At 36.5% G+C, this 23,251-nt stretch overlaps 1 protein-coding gene across 7 annotated transcripts in view; it reads right to left on the bottom strand.

Annotated features, from left to right (window-relative positions):
* The window catches only part of EEF1AKMT2 (EEF1A lysine methyltransferase 2), a 72,940-nt gene that overhangs the window by 37,456 nt on the left and 12,233 nt on the right, over nucleotides 1-23,251 (bottom strand). For 4 of the 7 annotated variants that reach the window (XR_013367712.1, XR_013367713.1, XR_013367711.1 and 1 more), the window contains exons 4-6: nucleotides 17,735-17,842; nucleotides 15,258-15,474; nucleotides 11,333-11,520 (exon numbers count right to left, since the gene is read on the bottom strand). Coding sequence is in view for 2 of the 7 variants with exons in the window: in XM_077877290.1 (XP_077733416.1) it covers nucleotides 11,426-11,520; nucleotides 15,258-15,474; nucleotides 17,735-17,842 (420 nt within the window). In the remaining 5 variants the exon portion in view is untranslated. Of the gene's footprint in view, nucleotides 1-898; nucleotides 1,845-11,125; nucleotides 11,521-15,257; nucleotides 15,475-17,734; nucleotides 17,843-23,251 lie in introns of those variants that run through there. The other 3 variants (XM_077877290.1, XM_077877292.1, XR_013367710.1) reach the window with 2 other exon arrangements.

Here is a 23,251-nt window from a genome sequence, read left to right as displayed (position 1 = left end):
GATGTAAAGCAATGTAAGCTGCAATCGGGGGGTGGGGGGCTAAGCTGTCTACCTTTGTTCAATCCTTAAAGGTCAAAACCAAATTAAAAACAGATTTAGAGTACAACCAGGCAACTAAACACAAATTCATAAGCCAATTTAGGAATAAATACATAAATAATCCAAAAATGATCACTTGTAACTTTTCCATTATCACTGACCAACAACACTAACTTGGGTAAACACAAACACCTGGGAAATATAAAATGTAGGGGTTGCATACAGTCTCACTCTGAGACCAATATATGAAACCAGAGATAAAGCACTGTAATACTGGCTCTCCTGGCCCGGCTCAAAGCAGAAACACCAAATGGAGGAATGCCTGTGCGTATGGCACGAATCCCATCCACTCAAAACTGCCTAGGAGAATTTAAACTGAGTATCGCTCTATTCTAAAGAGTTCCCCTATTCCAAGCCTAAAGCTCTTAAGCAATAGGAGACAATAAGGGTGTATTTTATTAAGAAAGGGTGTAACCAACTATAACTTGTATCAACAAGCTAATCAAGTATTCACCTAAGCACATTTATGCAGAGGAGGGTAAAGGTTGGGTTTTGATATGTAGTAATGAGTGTCCTAGGTAGTTAGTGGGTGTTTTATTTTTGTGCCTTTAGAATCAAATTAATGTGATATTCAAGCAACAAGGAGCTAAGCTTTGAAGTCTAAGCAAGTACAGTCAATGTTGTTCAGTTTTACCCATCAAATCTATGTGTGCCTATGGCTGTAAAAAAGAGCTCCCCACTAAAAAAAGGATAAACTAGTTTATCTTTGAGAATAATATAGTATTCTTTTTAGAATGAAGTGAGTGAAACAAACATCAAACTTGTTATACATCGCACCCAACAGCACAGTATGCAGATGTGTGTATTAACCCCTTTATTCAGCTTCCAAAAGCCACTGCCTCTTTGTCACAACTGTTGTATTAAAAGCCAGTCATTCACATTTCACACTGTCCTTTCTAAATCTGAAAAGATCTTTTACAAAGCAGAACCTTTTAAAATTGCTTATAACAGATGATGGGAAGACAGACATCACCAAGTCCACCTGAAGCATTTTCAAAGAAACTGGCTACTGAAAGAAAACAAGTTAGCAAAATACATTTCTCTGGACAACATGTAAAGTTTTGGTTACAGATGAAAACCGAAAATCTGAATCTACCATCTCTTATGTAGATCTTATTCAGAAAAATGAGTTCTGTAATTGTCCCCAAATATATAAGCCATCTACAACTAACGACCCTACCTACATAACCATGTTATGACCCACTAATCCTTCTGTTCTTTTCTTTCTGTCCTTTTCATACTGTGTTCTGAAACCATTCCACTGATGAAAATGAACTATAGCCCTGGCTGGAATCTCTCTCATATAGGTAGACAGAGAGAGAGAGAGAGTTCTGTCCCACATCTAAACACACACCTTTTTAAAAGAGGTACTTTGGTTCCTGAAGACAAAGTTACTTTTTGATTCAAGAACGACATAAAACAAATTTATTTTCATTGAAAAATAACCATGCAGTGAATTTAATGATACCAATCTAACTCCTCTGATATAAAACGAGAGTTGAAAACAGCTCGAAGCGGAATGCCTATTGAAATCAGTGCACGTGACTCTGCACAGCTTTGTAACCGAACGTCTAGCACCATTGAGGTACGAAGCATGCCAGCTGGGACGGCATTGTGCACCACAAAGTGTGGGTTGTAAGCCTAAGTCCTGAGCACAAACCCTGGTTTCCAAGTTGGCAGGTGCTGAAAACACAGCAAATGTCACGCTTGCAACTCATGGATGGAAGAGCTCTGGGTAATGTAAGCTAAAAAGAACAGAGCAACAGTTAAAACTTATTTCAATTTGACATACATTTTTTTTTCTTTTTTTGGCAAGGTAATAGTAGCTATTGGTGTTATGTGCTACCAGAAAACACAAGCATGAAAAAACATATTGGAAAGTTTATGCATGATAAGTAAGCAAAAGTAAGTATAATGAAGGCTTTTCACTATCTATATTCAAAGTTACTGGCATATGCAAAACCTATCAAACCTATTTTACTATTTTAATAGTAACACTGAAAAGCGTAATTCATTCTTGACCTTTCCCTGATCTATTTATGATCTGAGCTGAAGTACTCTAATATCAATCACTATTAACATGGTTGGTCACCCATAACCTACATTGGCCTCAGTTACTCCACCAAATACATAGCTAAATACAAGTTACAGTATTTTCATACTGTTACACACTAAGTTTTACCTAGAATACATTTCAACAGCACACCCAGACTAAATGTTTATGCTATCACCTTCAAATGAAAACCATTTCCATTTTTTTCTTATATATCCTTTATTAGAATTTAGATATTGTATTTACAATATAAGCCCAAAATTTAACTTAATTTTTCTCTCCTGTCAACTATCTACCATATAAGTCACTGCCTCAAGAAAAATCTATTTTTAACTCATGCCTAGTGATATGCTCAAAGCTACTGCCATCCTGCCTATCCCCATAAAAATGAAACAGAGTGAATTTCATTTTCATTAGGGAAAAAGGAAACTGTGAAAATACATACAGTTTTTGATTTCACAGAGCCTGAATACCCAATCTAAAGACTTAATCCTTTGGATTTAAAATATCAAGAAGAAAAAAATCAGTCTCTGGCTCCAAAGAGTAAAACATCCCTGGGAGCAGTATGAAAAGAACATGTGCCTTCCAGAGTATATTAGCCTCTGAATTTCTTAACTTCCCTCAGCAGTTTGTCAACCTTCCATTTTAATCAAAAGCAAAGATGTTTTGTTTTATCGTATCCCTGAGGAACTAGCCTTGCCTATTTTGTATGCACATACCCTGCACCTGACCTGAAAGGGAGAACTGATATGAGAAGTTAGCTTGCTATTTTAAATACTACTTTACTCTTAACTTTCACAAAGAAACAAACAAACAAAAAATTCTTGATCAAAACCAGGTCACTTACCCATTGTAGTACTGTTAAAGTACTTAACTTTAGTGAAGCTTTTATTACGTCTATCCTACAGACATATATTATCATACTGACCTCATTCTCTATAGAACCTTTTAAAAATATTTCAAAGATTTAAGCTCAAGAAAGTGACACTGCTCTGGCCAGCATTTCTCTAGTCACACTAAGCAGCCCAGGCATTGAAATATTCACCTACCCACCAATAAAAAGGTTAAATAAACAATTCTGAAAACCAAATGTTTTCTAGATGAGGACAATCAATTCACTGTACATTACAAACAATACAGTCAGTTCCAGTATAAACTAAGGTCAAATCAGATAAACTAAAGTATTATCCAACACCAAACTTTGAAATGTCACTGTGAATGGCACCGTTAACTCAACTTAAAACAAGGAAAATAAATATGACTCACTGATCAAAGAAATCAAATCTATATGATGCAAGGTGGAAATCAATGATAAAAATTTAGCCCACTGCTTCCTAGATACCCAGAAAGACCCAACTCCAACTCAGTTTTCATTAGTTGAGGGACCTGATCTTAGTTACCTTGTTTCATGTCACTGGAAATACTGCCTTAGCATGCAGACCTGTTGAGGGAAGGTGCACCGCGTCCTTAGCCGGTTCCAGTGCATCCACAGGAACATTTTTCCCACCAGACCTACTTTGATTACTAAATAATTACCACGTAAACAGATAATGATCTTAAACCTGAGTATTCTTAAGGAGTCCACTGAAACACATCGTAAAGAACATTCAGTGAAAATCTGGCATCCTATCCGGTCCTGTTTTCTTAGCTAAATAAAAAGGTGCTTCAGCACCAGCCCTATCTAGAGACTCCAGAAGGAGCTATACTCTTACTCACTTGTCTACCACTCCTCCTCTCTTCCCTCATCTAAACACTCTTGGAATACAGTTGAACTGAATACATTAATTCAGTGGTACTGAGGGGTAAAAGCTCAAACAAGTCCATACATCAGCTGCAACAGGAAGAAGGGTCCTTGGAGAAAAGCCTAGTTACTCGTGTGTGCTAGGAATTATGCTAAGCTGCTTCACACTGATTCTTCTCATTTAATATTCCTGATCCGGTGATACAGCAGGTCTCCATGACTGCTTCTCTCTCCATTACACCCAACTGCTTTGAAGAAAAGTTCTGAAGGGAAACCACGATTAAGTAGACAAGAGCCCATAGTTACAAGGCTTGAGAAGGGCAGACCACATACCACCTGCTCAAGCATGGGACTCTGTGTAGCATGAGAGAGTAGAATTCTCAGAACCCTGGGACTTTACACTTCTAAATGAGGTCATCTATGAGTAGGACTCCTTTGTGTTTCCTTAGGCCCAATCTTGATCTCTATCTTTCTATATGTAAAATTGAAGGAGACCAAACAATCAGACGTAAATTTCTGAGTTTCCTGAATAAAACATAGCTGTGGTCAAACAAATACAAACTGAATTATCAAAAATACATATCAAAGACAATCAATACCCAGATCTAAAGTTTACCAATGGATGTACAAAGATATCTTATATGGAAAAATACATGATTTTTTCGCTCCAAATGTCTTATATGTACATATATTTCTCATACACATAGATACCTTGCTTTAAGAACTGTAAAGAGAGGGGATCCCTGGGTGGCTCCATGGTTTAGCACCTGTCTTCCGCCCAGGGCGTGATCCCGGAGTCCCGGGATCGAGTCCCACATCAGGCTCCCTGCATGGAGCCTGCTTCTCCTTCTGCCTGTGTCTCTGTCTCTCTCATGAATAAATAAATAAAATCTTTAAAAAAAGGCGGGGGGGGGGGCAGCCCAGGGTGGCTTACCGGTTTAGCCCCGCCTTTAGCCCAGGGTGTAGTCCTGGACACCCAGGACCGAGTCTCAGGTCAGGTTCCCTGCATGGAAAGGAGCCTGCTTCTCTCCCTCTGCCCATGTCTGTGCCTCTCTCTCTCTCTCTCTGTGTCTCTCATGAATAAATAAGTAAAATCTTTAAAAAAGAAAAAGAACTCTAAAGAGACCTAACAACCAATATTTAGCTAATTGGAGCATTTAAACTTCCTGTATATAGTGAAAATCTATTAAGCCCTTCTCTACATCTTAGATCAATTTCAGCAGATATTATGGACTGAATGTTTGTGTGCCCCCCCAAATTCACATGTTGAAGGCCTAACCTTCAATGTGATAATATCTGGAAGTAGAGCCTTTGGGAGGTAATCAGGGTTACATGAAGTCATGTGGATGGGGCTCTCCTGATGGACTCAGCACCCTTCTAAGAAGAGACACATGAGAGCCTGCTCCCACACTCTCTCTCCCTTGTAAGCATGCACAGGGAGGCCAGGTGAGCAGCCACCTACAAGCCAAGAGCAGAGGCCTCAGAATGAAGCCTGCCTTCCTCATACCTTGACCTTGGACTTTCCAGTCTCCAGACAGTGAAAAGTAAATTTCTGCTGTTTAAACCACCAGGTCAACGGCAACCCAAACTGACTAGAGGGGTAGAGGAGAACTTTAAATATCACCTACTGAACACCCTCATTTTACAGAAAGGAAAACTGAAGCCCAAAGAAGGAAAGCACCCTGCCTATATTACCATCATTTTTTCCTCCCAAATTTAGTATTTAAAAAAATAATCATTTCTCTTTAATATTTACTCTATTACTTAACAGCTTTTAAACTCTGTGTTACTATAAAATCAAAGGAACGAAAATAAATTTCAAGTTCAGAAAATAATCTGATACCGCCCATGACAAATTAAATCATTAATCAAATGGACTTAGTAACAAAATAATTCCTCTTACTTGTAGCTCTCTAATATCTTTACCATAGAGAGATTCCAAGAGGAAACCTCAGAACACCTAAAGCAAGAAACCTCTGGAAAAGATGGACTTATTTCATAGTGAAGTCCAGAATGTAGATTTCCCCTCATAGTTTAATCTGGTTAATTACTTTTTAATTAAATAATAACCATGACAGTTGGCACTTTCAACTACAAAGCCATATGGAATTCAGTCCTATCTCTTGAACAAACTATGTTATCCATTCTTTGACCCAACTGGTTCTTTTCAAGAAATCAGAGCTTTCCCTTCTAGACGGTGAGGGTTTCCACGAGGAATAAACAGCTCTGATTTGTGTACCTTGCCTTTGATTGCTTCTCAAAAATCAACAAATATTACTCTCATTCTAAACAAGAGCATAAAAGCAGTTTCACTGAATCACAAATGGGCCTCAAAGGTCACATTTAAATAAGACAACATGCAGTTTTTCATTCACGATTTCAGACCTGTCTTCTAAAACTTGTACACAGCTCTTTAATTCAGCCCAGTATGTTCTATTAGATGCCATATTATGATTTTCCCCATTCAGACTCCAACTAGACTTCTTGTTGAGGACATGGAAGGAAAACTTAATTATTGCTGGTTCAGTGCATCTAAATTTATTTCATTACCAGAATCAACAGAGTAGGGGCTAGATGCTGTCGCAGAAAGGCAGACGGATATGGAATGTAAACTGCTCCTTCCTGTACTCTTTCCCCGCCCACCCCACCCCTCAAAGTTCCATGGTTGGAAAGCATCCTAACTTTTTTTTTTTTTTTTTTTTTAAGCCAGGATGTACTAAAATTAGATGGGAACAAAGGACTGACATTTTCATACTAGAGGAGGGGTGACGAGAAAACGTGCACTGGCAGCACCCACTCTCTTCTACATTTAGCTCCCTCCCCCTGCGTATGCCCATCTTTGACAAGCAGCGTGGAGGGCCATAGCAGGAGAGCGGCGACCATCCCAACTGCACTTCTATTCTGCTATAGTCACGGAGAATAATAAACTGCTTCATCTCTGAGTATGTTAATGAAGGATGAGAAATACAGTTAATGGTCCCTTTGTCCAAATGGGGGGTATTTTCATACTTCTTCCTAAGCTTCTCATATAATATCCAGGATATGCTAATTGCTGGTTCATGTATACATTTTTTGGAATTTGGGGAAACAAATGTGTTAGATTTGCTTTTCTTAAAAAGCTTCTGGACAGCATGCACAATAAAGATCACTAACATACTTATTTTCTAACATACTTATTTTCTGATGCAGTAATAACACGTATTTTAAACAGAACAAAAGAATTTATCATTTCTTCAGAATGAACCACTTAAAAATGAAAAAAGTACATTTTGATTTCTTTCTATCTTCCTCTAATAAACTGGGCAAGTAATTTGCAAATGCTCTAAGGTCCAATTGATCTCATGGTGCTCAGTCTTTCTTACAATGGTATCAGCATGACAAAAGTACATTATGCCAGCCTCTACATACAGTTTTTGAAGTTCTACTCCATAAAAGCAGGATATCGATACATTCATGTCTTGCGAATTACTATCTTTTTAATTTGGTTTCCCTGGGCCTAAACTACAGGTCTACACAGTGACAGCTCAAAATTTAGTTAGAGAAGCCCTTTTAATGATCAGTCTAATGCACTGAGTTGTAAAGATTTTTAAAACTCAGTAAGTACTGACTCAAGCTCTCTTTTTTCCTGGTTACTGGAGCCCATCTTGACATCTAAGCTGGAAATGAATGATCCTTCAACAACACTCCAGGGATTTTGCTAAGGTCATATTCAATCATTCATTAGGCTTCTTACCCCTCGCTTTTCAGAGTTCTATTGTAGAGCTGGTTTTATTCAGCATTTATGTAGCCTGTGGGCTTGGGTATTTGTCTGCTTAATGTTGAGTTTCATTTCTATGCCCCTAACATAGGAATCCATCAATTGACCAAAGAATTTCAAACTATTCTTTTACTTTTCCAACAAATTGCATGGTGTGTATGAAGAATAAATTAGCATTAATTTTCTTCCATTAACTGTTAATAAAACATGCTCATGTGCTCCCCCTTCATCTAAGGACATCTCTGTTTCCAGCCTAACAGAGAAATGACAAGGGTTTCCTAATTTTTTCCCACTAAGCAATTGTCCTTCAACCTACCATGCTCCTGGTCTCCCACAATCAAACTCTAGGTCATGGGCAGCCTCCTTCCAGTGAAGTGTCCTAGACAAGACTCCTTTCAGAGCCCATCAACACACCCCCACACACACAATTAGCTAAAGAGGTTACTACTGTGGAACACAAGACACTTGGTCTCTTGCTTTCAAAGCAGAAAGCTGTCTCTGGAGCACGTACACTCTAGTTCACAGTGCCAACAACAGGAAATCAAACCCAGGCCTCCCCAAGCAGCAGAATGCTGGCCTGGAGAGCAATTGAGTTTTCACATTTGTATATATTTTCATTATGGACTACCAGACACATACGTGCATGCATAAATACATAAAATAATTTAAGAAAACATAAATCAGAGTCTATTGACATAAGCAGGGATACTCTATTTCTTTGCATATCAATTTAAGGAAAATTATTTCAAAGGTTAGAGGCTACCATAGATACCTTAAAAATTAAGCTCTCTACTGCACTCCAGATGAATGTGAATTAAGGTCAACATAGAGTTCTAATTACAGTATCACAGAAAATTAAAAATATGTAAACTGAAACACATTATTCACATAAAGACTAAAAGTCTTTTGCACGTGTTTACCTCCCTTCTCCCCTGCCCCCCCAATAACAGAAAACTGCATGCATGTCACAGATGAAGAAGAAAGGCAAACTTGCTGCTACTACAATGGGGGGGAAAATCAATTCAAGGACAGTTTGTACTTATTTTAAAATGGCCTCAGTCAAGCTGCCAAGAGTAGTGTCAGGTTTGATTCTCATATGCATAAATGCCAGTCCCAAAAAGCAACTCTAACTTGTGCACCTGGCTTAAAACAAAATGTTCTGAAAACTTTCTATTTGTTAATTGGTGTAACCCACCCATTCAGCCTCAAATCCCTTCGGACAGGCCCGCACGCTTCCTACACACAGAAGCGCTGGCTATGCAGCAATAACATCATAATGAGAAGCAACAATGCCTTTCAGGCTCTGGAGAGAAACTTCGTTTGCATTTCAAACAAGTTTCCTCAAAATAAGAGTGTCTTTTGATGAAATAAAATTACAATTCCAACTTCTTATGCAGAGAAACCAGCACTTACTATGGAACTCACTGCTCCCTTTTATAACTGTATAATTTCTTCCAGTTACCCACATAGTCATGTGCTTAAACAAAACTCAGTTTAATAGTCACATATTTACGACTTGCTTCAGTAACTTGGGGCCATTTACTGGCCTGGTTTTTAAAGTGTGGCATTATTTGAAAATACTAATTTACTGTTAGCATTTTGGGACCTTCCATTTGTTCTAATTGCAACCTCTGAGAAGCCGGCTTCCAACAGGATTAACTGATAAAGGAGAGATGACAAATCCCTTCTCCTAACCTTAGCAACAGCTCCATGATCCCCCCCAAATCCTTCATCTTTGCAAATGGAACATACATACTCTGCCACGAGGGTGACTTGAGGAGCTTTTCAACAAAGGCCCATTCCAAGCTATCAGTGAATCAAACCCAATGTCTCAGTCTGGTGGCACAGAAAGCCTATTTTGTTAGAGTGGTGCTTTAAAACAGCATGCATAACAACTCAAAATTCTAAAAAAAAGTACTTCTACACTATTATCATATTTGACATCAAGAAACAATAATATGAAAACACAACAAAGACCAGACCTCCTCAATAAATTATAAACTGTTTTTCTATGGTTTAAAATCCCTTGCGCAGTTTTTTCAATCAACACAATTTTTAGTAAGTTTAAATCACATATATTTTGAAGTAACATCTCACCCTTTACATTTTAAAAATAAAACCTTTTTAAGCAATGTTATTTGTGTTGAAAGCTTATGTAAATGTCTTCGGTTATCTTTTGCAAGGCAGGTAGTAATCTTAATAGTTGATTAATGTTGATCTAAATCAAACCCCTCTTCCCTCCACCCTGCCCCCACTCAGAGACAAAAAGAAAAGAAAAAGGATGGTAATGCTAGACTTACTCATTACTGGACTAACATCTGCCAAACAAACAAAAACCCAAGAGATTCAAAATGCTGAAAATCATCAAAAATTTTATCACTTAAAAACGTGTTTTGTGGCTCCAACATGAAAATATCAGCCCAAATACAAAAATGGCATTATATATTAACCTATCTCTTCAAAAACATTAATATGTAAACTGTTTCTCTTGCTAATTAGTCCTAACTAAAACATCTTTGTCCTCATGTCCCTGAAGGCTTATATATATATACACACACATATAGCTTACACCACCCTTTCACAAAAGAATGACACTATTCAGTTCTTGATTAGGCAAGTCTGTTAAGACAAAAGGGAGATGGAGAAAAGTAGTGAAGGATGACTCACTAACTCACAGTCCACAGACCAACACTGTCACCAAAAAGGAGCTGCAGAGCTTTGAAAATTCAACTACTCAATTCCTCTGACAGTGTTTTCTCTGGACCAGTCCTGGTTCCCCCACTGAACTGTAAGTGCCATTAAGGCAGAGACTTAGCACCTGGGAAGCAGAATATGCCAGAGGAAGAGAATGGGTTTTAGTCAGACCCAAAGAATCCTGCCTCCATCCAATACTAGCCTCTTTTTTTTTTTTTTTTTTTTTTATTTTTAAGTAATCTATCTACTGTAGTGCTCCAACCCATAACCCCGAGATCAAGAGTCACATGCTCTACCAACAGAACCAGCCAGGTGCCCCAGTACTATCCCTCTGATATGAAGAAGCAGGAATAAATTAATTACATTCCTTGAGAAGAAGATATTTGGTGGATTCAGTGACTTAATACCACAATGCAACTTAACACCAAATAACAGATCTCTTAGTTGTCTTTCCTACTTCCTGTTTATCCTTCACAGTGTATAAAAGGCCATCAGCAGCAAAACACAAGCTCAGGATTTCTTGATCAACTCATACATTTATCTGATTCTGTTTAATTATACACATGAAAACTATGGCATTTTTCCCAGGTATTGGGTTTTTTTTTTTAAATAACCACCTCCAATCTAAAATATTATACTTATTATGTTTCATAAACAGTCTAATAAAACACTAAGAAAGTTGGTGTTCATTACTCTGGCCCTGGAGTAGTTTCGTCAAATCTTAATGAGCAGCTATATCCAATTCAACTTTGACCAAGGCACAAAAACCAAAAATACATGCTTTCTGTAAATTCATTTACTGCTTTAAAGTTTACTTGTTCAACAGTTACAGGAAATTTGTTTTAATCAAAGAGAAAAATATTTACATTTCAAATACAAAAGAAAACTTTAAATGATTCTCAGTTGGTGTCTAAAACTCAACCATTCACATGTTCATATTTTTACCAACCCATTATAGCTATTCAACATGTGCATCCTGTGTACTTACTAAGCATTTATTTGCACTTGCATTTTCTGTGTCAGGTTTACTTTGATGTGGAGCTTCTTAATAAAGCTAACTGAATTTGTCCAGTGAAAAGTCTCATGTTTTCTGGAAAACCAATGCTGTTACACTGTTTCCAGATCTGCCTCCAAAGCTGAACGTGGGTGTTGGCAACTCTTCGAAAAGTTCAAATCCTGTCAGACAAGATTAAAATACTTTTAATAGGGACCCAGTCCCACAGTAAAGGGGAATGTGTATGAACAATGTACTTGCAAACCTTTTATGAAACCATTATGTTGTGATGGAATTTCACTGGATAATTTTTCAGTTCTACTGGATGTGCACAGAGGGGGCATACCCACTAACACTTTAAACTGAGCAAGGAACAGACAATCCCAAAATGAAATTGCAAAAGAGAGGCTCTCTATCCATCCCTCTTTCCCCCATGTCCTGTCTATGACCCCTTACACTCCACATCTCCCTCAGCCTGCTGTAGTTAGTAGGAAGCAGCTATCAAGTGCCAAGGTCTAACCAGGTATCAGGCGCTGTCCTGACTGCTTTATATGGAGTAACTCGATCTACATCACACATTTAAAAGTACTTAATACAGAAGGGTCAAACAATGTGGAAAGAAAATGAATTTGTAGAAGATGAAAAAGTTCTAGAGATAGGTGGTGGTGGCGGCTGAACAATTGGGAACGTACTTCACAAAACCGTACACTTTAAAATGGTTAAACGGTAAATCTGACTTTACATATATTTTACCACAACAAAAAAGAGTTCGTAACCAAAGATCAAGACCCAGACTGAAATAATAAAGGATCTGGGAAGAAAAGGAAGTATTAACTTTCAAAGCAGCGCAGTGGAACTTAAAAATTAATGTGGCTTCAAAAGTCCTGGGTTCAAGTTCCAACTCTACCACTTACTAGGTGAAGGTATGCTTGCCAGGATCCTCAGTTTCTATGCAAGGAGGTTACATATACCAATGCCCCTACCTACCTCACAGTGAATTTGTAAAGATCAAAATAAGATAACATGGCATTTTCCTGAACTATAAAATAAAATGGGGGATCCCTGGGTGGCTCAGTGATTTAGCGCCTGCCTTTGGCACAGGGCACGCTCCTGGAGTCCTGGGATCGAGTCTCGAGTCGGGCTCCTGGCATGGAGCCTGGTTCTCCCTCTGCCTGTGTCTCTGCCTGCCTCTCTCTCTATCATGAATAAATTAAAAAAATCTTTAAAATAAAATGGAAATTTAACATTATTTTATTTTGTTTTTAAAATTTAAGACAAGCAAGACTGAGAAGTTAACCATGGAAAAGTGATAGGAGGATTAGTTTGGAGGGTAGATTTTTTTTCCTGGGAGGTGGAGGTGTCTACACTTTCTAAGCTTCTATGCCTTGAGCTTCAGCTGAAATAACTCTTACAAGCAAAATATATAAAAGGATATATATCACTGTATCAACTGGTCTTTTATACTTTGTTTCATCATGCATTCTAATTCATATTCTTAATCAAATTTCACCAAATCTTAACAAACAGCTATAAATTAAAATGCTCATTAAAATTGATCATTAGAAAACTTTTCCAAAGAAGGACAAGCCTAAATAACATGATATATTTTAATGCCAGAGAATGGAGCCACTGTGGTAAGTACGGGGGTACAAAGCCTGTTTTCTGAAATTTTACACATGCTTAAAATTCTTCATAATAAAAATTTTCAAGAGAAAATGGAGCTGTCTATGTGAATTTTCCAGGACTAGTCTTTTAAACTCCTTGGATTAACCCTACAGAACTGAAGTTCTTGTATTTTAATAAATAAAACACCAATCTTTAAAAGTGGTTGTATTCCAGTGATAGGTAACAAATTGAGTTATTTTAACCTATATGCTTTTTTGTGTTGGGGTTATTGATATTTTTCAATCTTTTTCAGAATGAATCTGAATGATTTCCATAGTAAAATAAGTTTTCTGAAGTCATTTTAATTCAGTAGTTTTAAGAAAGTTAGCTTCCTTGGATATCAAATTAGAACCACTATCTGGCAAATGATTTAAGTAAACCTCACCAAAACAAATGACAACACAAAATGTTTATATAAGTAGGGCTATAAAGGAAAAATGCAAGATTTATTTCAACAGTTTTATGTTTCGAATCAGGAAAGAAAAAAAGAACCTTCAAAGATCAGTGAAGCAAGCTTCACTCTATGCCAAAGGGACCGTGGAAGCCAATCGTGAGAAGCCACCAACAAGCCCCTCGGCAGTGATGCATGTATTCTGTTAGTGTTCTGTATCCAACTCCAAATTCCATATTCTCAGATACAGATGCCTAAAAAATGTCTTCAATTGTATGTGTTTAACATTTCCTATTGTAATATTTTGCTTAAATTCTGTACTAAGCTCTAAAACTGAATATAACTTAAAGTAGTTCTTAGACATAGACACAAATTTAAGCACTCTTTACCCAGCTAGAGTCTGTTCTTCATTATCAAAGACAGACAAATATGTTTTTGTCTGGTGGTTCCAGGGGTAAAAGAGAACACCTGTATTTAAAAACCAGGAAAGAAACTTGCCCTACACAGTGTTAACTTCGAGCATTTATTAAAACTGTCAAGCTTCAGGAAGAGGGAAAGACTATGGATACAGGGCCTCAACAGTTCTAAGGGAAACCAATTTAACATGGAAGATAGTAAAATTAATGGCATGAAATACAAGACAATAAATCACACGTAATTCTTGTTTTCCAGAGGCAATAATAATGAAACCACAAGCTCACATTTCAAGCCTCAAATACTTCAAGTTTTACATTATATAACCTGCCAAAGTCACTGAATGCACACAAAAGGACATGTGTTAAGTGTTCTCCCTCCTACTGCCTGTTCCCTTATTACCAAAAAAGAAAACAAACTCTAAGATAAAGTGCATATAGTTTTGTTATAAATTCATTTCCCATTAGCTTGTGGTAACTGAGGTTCAAATTTTATTTTATTTATTTTTTTTTGAGGTTCAAATTTTAACAAAAATTTAGTACCATATCATTTATTAATACTCCACCCTAAAAATTCCTCCCATTTCTTTAAAAAAAAACTTCATGCTAATCTAAAAAAGAGTCTGTGAAAAAAAACAAGCAAATACTAGTCCTGGATTCTCAAGGTACTTTCCCAGAAATGCCTGTGTGCTGCATGAATAAATTGGCAGGTAAAATATTCCTTAAAACATGCAAGGAACAGTCTGCCAAAGAACTCAAAATATTTGTGTATAGATTACAGATTCTCAATTCTCACAAGATCCCCACATATTAGACACAGCACTAATTATACTTTCCTAATGGAGTGAGAAAGGATCTTGTCTTGGCACCAAAGCCTTAAAAAAGGTAGATTACCTCAAGAATTAATAGGGAGTATTTCTAGTACAAAGTCCCTACTTTTTGTTTCTGTGCAATGTTAAAAATAATTGTTCTGTATATACTGAAAAAAAGATAAATCCTAAAACCTAAATGACCATTAGCAAGATACAGAAAGTATTTATAGAATTAAAACTCTCATGTAAGGTTTTTAAAAATACTACTTCCATTTGCACATTACTGATTCCTATTATCACTATCACCAGTAGATCAGTACACTAAAGTCTGAAGCACAATATACGTACTTACTGTTCGAGTCTCTAAATAAGAGATTATACCGCTTAAAAAAGAACTTAACTTTTATAGGCTCATAAATGTTAGTACCTAACTGCCAGGATTTCTTGGAAATTTTTAGAAAGGACTCTGGATCTCTGGATATTATTTCTTTGCCCTTTGCATTTACACTTGAGAAGAAAAGCAGGCAATTCCCACAAAGGGGACACTAAAACACTGTAACACCAATGGGGAAAAAAAAATCCTATTTAAGCACATGAAACCTAAGGTAAGCACACATTAACAACATATAGCCATTTACCTTCACTGAATTCATCTAGCAACTCTTCCTTGGTCCAATTACATGAGGTTATTAGAAAAAAGCCTTTCACGTTCAACACCCCAGAGAGGGATTTCACATACTGCTTCCTCTTCTCAATCGCATTGTCAGGATTAAGGCTTATGGCATCAAAAGTCCCTTTGTCAATACAAATATGAAATCCAGACAGCTTTGTGGAAAGATTCAAAAAGTCTTCTACCTATATTAAAAATCAATGTCTTATGAGAACAAGTAACACAATCTCTCCTGAATTTAAGTGACAATCTGTAAACGGTTATGGATAAAAAGACCAATTAATTATGATGGCATTTTACATATAATAAACATATTTTCAACTTTATAGCAAACTTTTACATGCTTCATCCCAAGATCATTAAAGCTAAGATTAGTAAGAGAGACAGGGTTTCCTGGACATTCCAAATCTCTACAAATTTGGAAATAAATGAAAGCCAGGTGTACTGCCTAATATCACCAGCACATAATAGAGCCTGCAAGCCTGGCTTACGAAAAAGTTATTTCCGTCAAAAAATAGAACATTTGAAATGTTTTTAAGATGATAAAAATTATGTGGAACTCAAACAGGTCATTAAAAATAAGATGATTTTTAGCTGATATTATTACAGTCGTGTGACTTACAGTAGATCAGAAGTCCCTCCACCCTAATTCAGCAGCTTACAAACCAACTAATGAATAAAACGAACGGCATAAAGCTTACGAAGTCAAAGGACTATTTAAACTGCAGCTACTTAACTTTATAAATATCATGCACTTTAGGTTGTGAAGGTCATACACCAGCATATCATTAATTTTCAATAACCTATTAATAATATTATAAGCATTTGAAACTGTGATCTGCCTCAATTTCATTTAATACAATAATTTGCCAATGTACTTCATTCTGAAAAGCTACTCTTAAAAAGTAATCAATTAGCTCATGATTATTCAAACTTAATACAGTAATCATAAATAGCATATTATCTAAAACTCTTTGATTTTAAAATGTAGATTCTATGTTTATTAGAACTTTTTTTTTTCCTCTTCCCACCAAAGTATTCATTATACCTGAAGCAAAAAATGGCTCCACCATTCCTGGGAGCCAAGTTTAGAGCTAAACGCCTGTATCAAAGTACTCGTTTATTCAACAAGTATATTATGAACACCTATTATAGGCAGGGTTTTTCAGTCACTGGGAATATAATGGTAAACAAAAAAGAAAGAGTCCCTGTATGAGAATACACTTTATATTCTCTAAAGGGAGACAGAACAAATAAGTAAGCCAAACGAATAATTTTAGATAAAGTGGTATGAAGACAATAAAAACAGAGTAATGAAGACAGCAGGGTCTGGGAAGAGAAATTTGGAAAAGATAGGAAAGGCCTCCAAAGGTGATATTTGAGCACAGATCTGACTGAGAGAAGGAGCCAAACAAGATCTGGGGCAAGAATATTCTAGACAGAGAATGGCAGGTAGAAAGACTGGAAAAGAACAGGCTAGACATGTTTCAGGAGCAGAAAGAAAGCCAGTGTGACTGGAATACTGGTGACAAAGAGGAAAACAGGTAAGAAATGAGGGGCTTTGTGAGGTGGGGTGGGCATTCAGATTCCATTCTCTACACAATGAGGAAGCCCTTGGAGGCTCATGACCAAGGCAGTGACAGGAGCTGATTGATATTTCAATAAATCACTCTGCTTGCCCTGTGGTAGTAGACAGTGGCGTGGCAAGAGGAGAAATGGAGGAGCCAAGTTAAGAGGCCACTGTAGCTGTAGGCAAGAAATGGTGGCAGCTCAGACTTAGGAGGAACAGTGGAAACAGCAAGGAATGATCACGTGTCTGATACACAAGACAAAACCAACAGAATGAGACATGGGACTTAAAAGAGAAGAATCAAGGACGACTCCTTGGGTTGGTTTTAGGCTAATACAACAGGTGAATGGTGGTATCAGTAACAGAAATGGGAAAGACTGGGGTAAAGCAGGTTTAAAGAGAAACTAAGAGTTTCATTTTGGACTACATGAGACTACTAGCTATCCAGGAAGAAGTGCAAAACACGCAGTTTTTAAATCATTCTAGAGCTCAGAGAAGCCTGGGCTAGATATATAAATCCAAGAGTCATCATCTCCTCACAGATCACAGAACACACACAAAAAAACTAAGTAATCTTTGGCAGCACTACACCACTTGATGTACTTACAACTTTTTGATCTAGTTAATCCAAAGTTAGCTATTATTTGTATTTGCAAATATGAGAGAATGAACACACCTGCACACAGAAAGAGAAGAAAATAACTTCCCCAAGCCAACTACATTGAAAATTTTAATAGTTACTTAAAAATGTTTCAATTTGGATTACTGATAATTAATCCTTAATTTGAGTTCAAAAGATAGTTAGCAAATATACTTTAGAAATACTTAAACTTTATAACTCCTATTACAAACAGTTATAGTAATATAATAGTTACCTTTAACTTAATGTTAGATAAACCCTCTTTCTCTATAATACTTCCAGAAAGCTGTATTGCAGAAGGAGAATAATCAATTCCAGTAATATTACAGAAACCAGATCTTGCCTAGAGACAGAGAAACAATTTTATACTTTAGTTTAAAATAAGGTTTTAACAAACTGCTTTGCTTATGAATTACAACATTCCTTTAGGACTGCGACTGTTTAATTTATTTAATAGATCAAGTGACATATACAATCCAATAATCTACAGTTTAAATTTTATTGTAGAATCTAAATAGAAACTAAGAATTTAAATTCACATCAAGTGACAATTCATTTGCTTTTATAGTATTTGAGTTCTATTTCAAAAGAAAATTCATTCTCTCAGAGATAGTGAGAATGTATGTATAATATTTTGCCCTTAGTAGAAAAATAGAACATTAACTTCTGATATTAATATGCTCTAATTCACACATAAATCTATCATAAATTTTACTTAGCACAGTTAAGTTATATGAATAGATGAAATGCATACATAGTAAGTTCCTGAAAAATTTTCCTTCACTGTAATTCTAAATTACAATTTTCCACCAGTGAAGTGATTATTAATCACGTTACACTTTTTGTTTTCAAAATGTTTACAAAAACTATGTGAAATAGGTTGGGCAGGTATTAATATCCCCAAAAAATTAAGGCTCAGAGGACATTGAGAGTTTTGAGCCTAGGGGCTACTGGGTGGCTCAGTCAGTTAAGTATCTGCCCTCCTCTCAGGTCATGATCCTGGGGTTCTGGGATGGTACCCTATGTCAGGCTCTCTGCTCAGTGGGGAGCCTGCTTCTCCCTCTCCCTCCGCCCCCTGCTTGTGCTATCTCAAATGAAGAAATAAAATCTTTAAAATTAAAAAAAAGTAAAAAATAAATTTAAAAAAGCATTTTGAGCCTAGGACACCTGAGTGGCTCAGGTGGTTAAGCATCTGCCTTCGGCTCAGGTCATGATCCCAGGGTCCTGGGATTACACCCCACATTGGATGGCCTGTTTGGCAGGGGGTCGGCTTCTTCCTCTACCCCTCCCCACTGCTCATGTGCACGCTCTCTCTCTCATGCTCTATCAATAAATTCTCAAGAAAGAGAGAGTTTTGAGCCTAAAGCTATAGTCCCAGCAGTTTACAAGCCACATGACTGCACCTAGGATATGTGGAGCCTATGGCAAAAGTATGATTGCTCCTGGTCCTTACCCCAACCCCAACCCCCTAACACTATGCTGAATGTTTTTAGATAAGGCCAAAGGTAATTTCAAAGGAAATTTGAAGAGAAAGCAGTTGAAAACTACAATGTAGCCTGAAATTGTCTCCCTACTCTTCACTATTTACTCAATTTATTTCCGTCAAAACTTAACCTACACCTACACCTTCCATTAAGACTTCCCTGACTTTTCATCACTAGTGACTGATTCTAATCTAAACTCTAGCAACATACCAATTACATTCCACAGAATTTTGCTCCCTTTCATTATCTTTATTTTAATCTCAAGGTCTAACATCCCTGCTTCGATGCCAATCTCCAATTCTTCTAGGTGTCCCACTCCATACTCTGATCATTTTCTCCCAGTTTCTCTCAATTCCTTCTCTATCAGGAAGCCAGGATAATTCTGTGAATTGACTTTTACCAGTTCTCCTCTTATGTTTCCTCTTCTCACAATAGAACTTATAAAAAATATCATATATAGATGTTTTAGGTTTCTACAACAATCATCCAAAATCTCAAACTATCTCCAACATTTTTCACATTTGGTTTCTGGCACTCAGTGAAAAATAAGGACATTCAAGGTAAAAAAAAAAATGACGAGAAACCAAGGGGGAAGAAATGACATTAGAAAAGACTCACAGGAGGCCCAAATAAAATAATTATCAGAAACCAATTTTCAAATAAATGAAATAAGTGACAGTTCTTGGAGAATTCTGAGAATTGAAAACTATGACAAAGAACCAAATGAATAGCAGAAATGAAAAAAATGCAATAATTAAAGAGATTCAAGGGTGCCTGGGTGGCTCAGTGAGTTAAGCATCTGCCTTTGGCTCAGTCCTGGGACTGAGTCCCGCATTGGGCTCCTTGCTCAGTGGGGAGCTACTTCTCCCTCTCCCTCTGGCTGCCATTCCCACTCCTTGTGCTCTCTCTCTTGCTCTCTGTCCAATAAATAAAATATTTTTTAAAATAAGCAGATTCACAGGTCAGCTTGACAGTTGATTAAACACAGAAAAAAAATTAGTGAATTGGAAGAAAGGTCAAAAGGAAATACTCCTATTAAGCATAGAACAAAAGAATAGACAATTAAAAAAGCAAAGAATATGGAAAACAAAATATAACAGAGTATAAGATCAAACACATATATTTATATATAAGTATATATACAAGTATATGTAAATATATAAACATATTTATATATATAAATATATATAAATAAACATATATATATGTACACACACATATAAAATAGGAATCTTAGCAGGAGAAGAAAGGAAAACAGGGCAGAAGAGAAAATGGCATACAGGTAAGAATTTTCTAATACCAATGAAGGACCCCAAGCTTCAGACTGAAGAAGCAATATCAACCTAAACCAAGATAAAGAAAACAAAACAGGAGAAAAGGAAAAGGAAAAGGAAAAGGAAAAGGAAAAGGAAAAGGAAAAGGAAAAGAAAAAGCCAGCATAGTGTATCTGATAAAAACTAAAAAGAGGAAAATCTCAAAAGCATCCAAGGAGTGGGGGTGGGGAGACACACAGGAACAACAGACCACCTTCACTAGACTGACAATAAGACTGGCAGCCATAAGTCATAAAGAATGGAAGCCAGAAAACAGAAAAGGAAAAACAGCAATCTAAAATCATACACCCAGCGGGATGCCTGGGTGGCTCAGCAGTTGAGCGTCTGCCTTTGGCTCAGGGCATGATCCTGGAGTCCTGGGATCAAATCCAACATCGGGCTTCCTGCATGAAGCCTGCTTCTCCCTCTGCCTACGTTTCTGCTTCTCCCTCTCTGTGTGTCTCTCATGAAATCTTTAAAAAATAATAAATAAATAAATAAATAAATAAATACATACATACATACATACATACATAAATAAATAAATAAATAAATAATGCACCCAGCAAAAACAACAAAAAAATGCATCAAAAATGTGGATGAAACACTTAAAAGGCACAGAATATAAGCAATAGCTATTAACATCACAAAAATACAAACAAAATATGCACTACAGAGGCAAATATCAATGACCACCTATTAAATTCATTTAAAAAAAAACTAAGTTTGTTTGTTTTTTTTTTTTTTTTTTTTTTTTATTGGTGTTCAATTTACTAACATACAGAATAACACCCAGTGCCCGTCACCCATTCACTCCCACCCCCCGCCCTCCTCCCCTTCTACCAAAAAAACTAAGTTTGTAAAAATCTCTGAATCACAGATTATCAGAATTTTACTTTAAAGGAACAGGGCAGGGATCCCTGGGTGGCGCAGCGGTTTGGCGCCTGCCTTTGGCCCAGGGCGCAATCCTGGAGACCCGGGATCGAATCCCACATCGGGCTCCCGGCGCATGGAGCCTGCTTCTCCCTCTGCCTGTGTCTCTGCCTCTCTCTCTCTCTCTCTGTAACTATCATAAATAAATAAAAATTAAAAAAAAAAAATAAAGGAACAGGGCATAAATACGTTAGGCTTTCCCAGTCTACAGTCTCTGTCACAACTACTCAGCTCTACCACTCCAGCACATACACAGCTATAGACAATATGTATATGGATAGGTACAGCTACATTTCAATATTTTTTAAAAACAGGAAGGCCAGATTCGATCCTCAAACTCTAGTTTCCTGAACCTTATTCTAGGTCTAACTTCCAACCTGCAGAAAATACAGGGCGCAGAAAACATTTTAAATGATAGAAGTACAATTAGAAAATCTACACTGTGGAAAATCATTTGGGACTAATAAACTACCTTCTACAAAAATACACCACAAAGTAAGAAAAAGCTGCAGGGAGAAAAAAAAAAAAAAAAAAAGCCTTAATAGACTATCAACTAACTGCAACATGTAGGCTTAGTTATAGAATAGAAAGAGGAGGAAAAAAAGTCCATGAACTTGAAGACATCAAATCTAATCAACAGAAAAAATGGGGGGAAAATTGAACAGAATCTCACAGACCTGTGGAACAACATGAAAAGGTCTAATGTTGCTATTTCCAGACTCCCCCCAAAAATGTTTTTCCCGTCAAAGAATATAATCATGAGGTTTTTCTTTTTTAGGTTGTTAATATGATAGATTAAATGATTTTCATATAAGGAACCAACAATGCATTCCCAGAATAAACCACATCATCCATAGTCTAATTCTGTTTATATATCCTGGACTAATTCCTCAAAAACTGCAAAATCCCTCTAATGAATTAACTTTAATAAGACTATAAAATATTCAACATCTGTTCTAGAAATAGAAAGGAAATCTCCTCAACCTGACAAAAGACATCTAAAGAATCTTAAGGCTAATACACTCCTCCCCCTTTTTTTAAAGCTAACACATCCTTAAAGCTAACACATCATCCTTAATGGTGAAATGTACACATAGATTGGATCACTAACACTGGAACAAGGCAGAAATGTCCTTTGTTAACACTCGTAGTTAACACTGTACTGGAAGCCCTACCTAGTGTAATTAGGCAAGAAAAGAGATAAAAGGCATACAAATTAAAAAAGAAGAACTGAAACTGCCCCTATTTATAAACAATAAGATAGTCTATGTAAAAAAGCTCAGAAAACCCACCAAAAAACTCCTAGAACTAATAAATGCAAGGTTACAGCATACAAGGTCAACACACAGAAATCAACCAGATTTCTAGCAACAAACAACTGGAAACTGAATTTCAAAAAGCAATACATTTAATACCCCAAAAGCATATATATATAACACAAGTATAAAAATATATACAGGATCTATATGCTGAAAAATGAAAAAATGCAGATGAAAGAAATCAAGAAGACCTAAATAAATGAAGAGACATACCATATTCATGGACTGGAAGACTCTAGATAGTAAAGATGTCACTTCTCCTCAAATTACAGATTTTAGTTCAATTCCAACCAAATTTTCAGCATGGATTCTCTTGTAGATAAATACAAATAGATTTTAAAATTTATTTGGAAAGGCAAGGGAATTGGGATAGCCAAAACAGTATTTGAAAAAGAATAAAATTGGCAGAATCACACTATTCCACTTTTAAGATTTACTAAAAGTTATGTTCATCAAGACAGTGTGGTGTTACAAAGGGATAGATACATATATCAATGAAACAGGATAGAGTCCAGAAATAGATATACAAAAATATGGCAAACTGATTTTTGGCAAAGATGAAAGGACAATTAAAGAAAGGGCAGTGTTTTCAATAAATGCTTTAAAACAAAGTGACATCTATATGCACACACAAAAAAGAATCTTGACTTGAGCCTCGTATCTTTTTTTTTTTTTAAGATTTTATTTATTTGACAGAGAGAGA

This window comes from Canis aureus, chromosome 29, assembly GCF_053574225.1.
Source record: "Canis aureus isolate CA01 chromosome 29, VMU_Caureus_v.1.0, whole genome shotgun sequence".
In the NCBI taxonomy this organism is placed as follows: Eukaryota; Metazoa; Chordata; class Mammalia; order Carnivora; family Canidae; genus Canis; species Canis aureus.
This window is presented reverse-complemented; position numbering and strand designations above follow the sequence as displayed.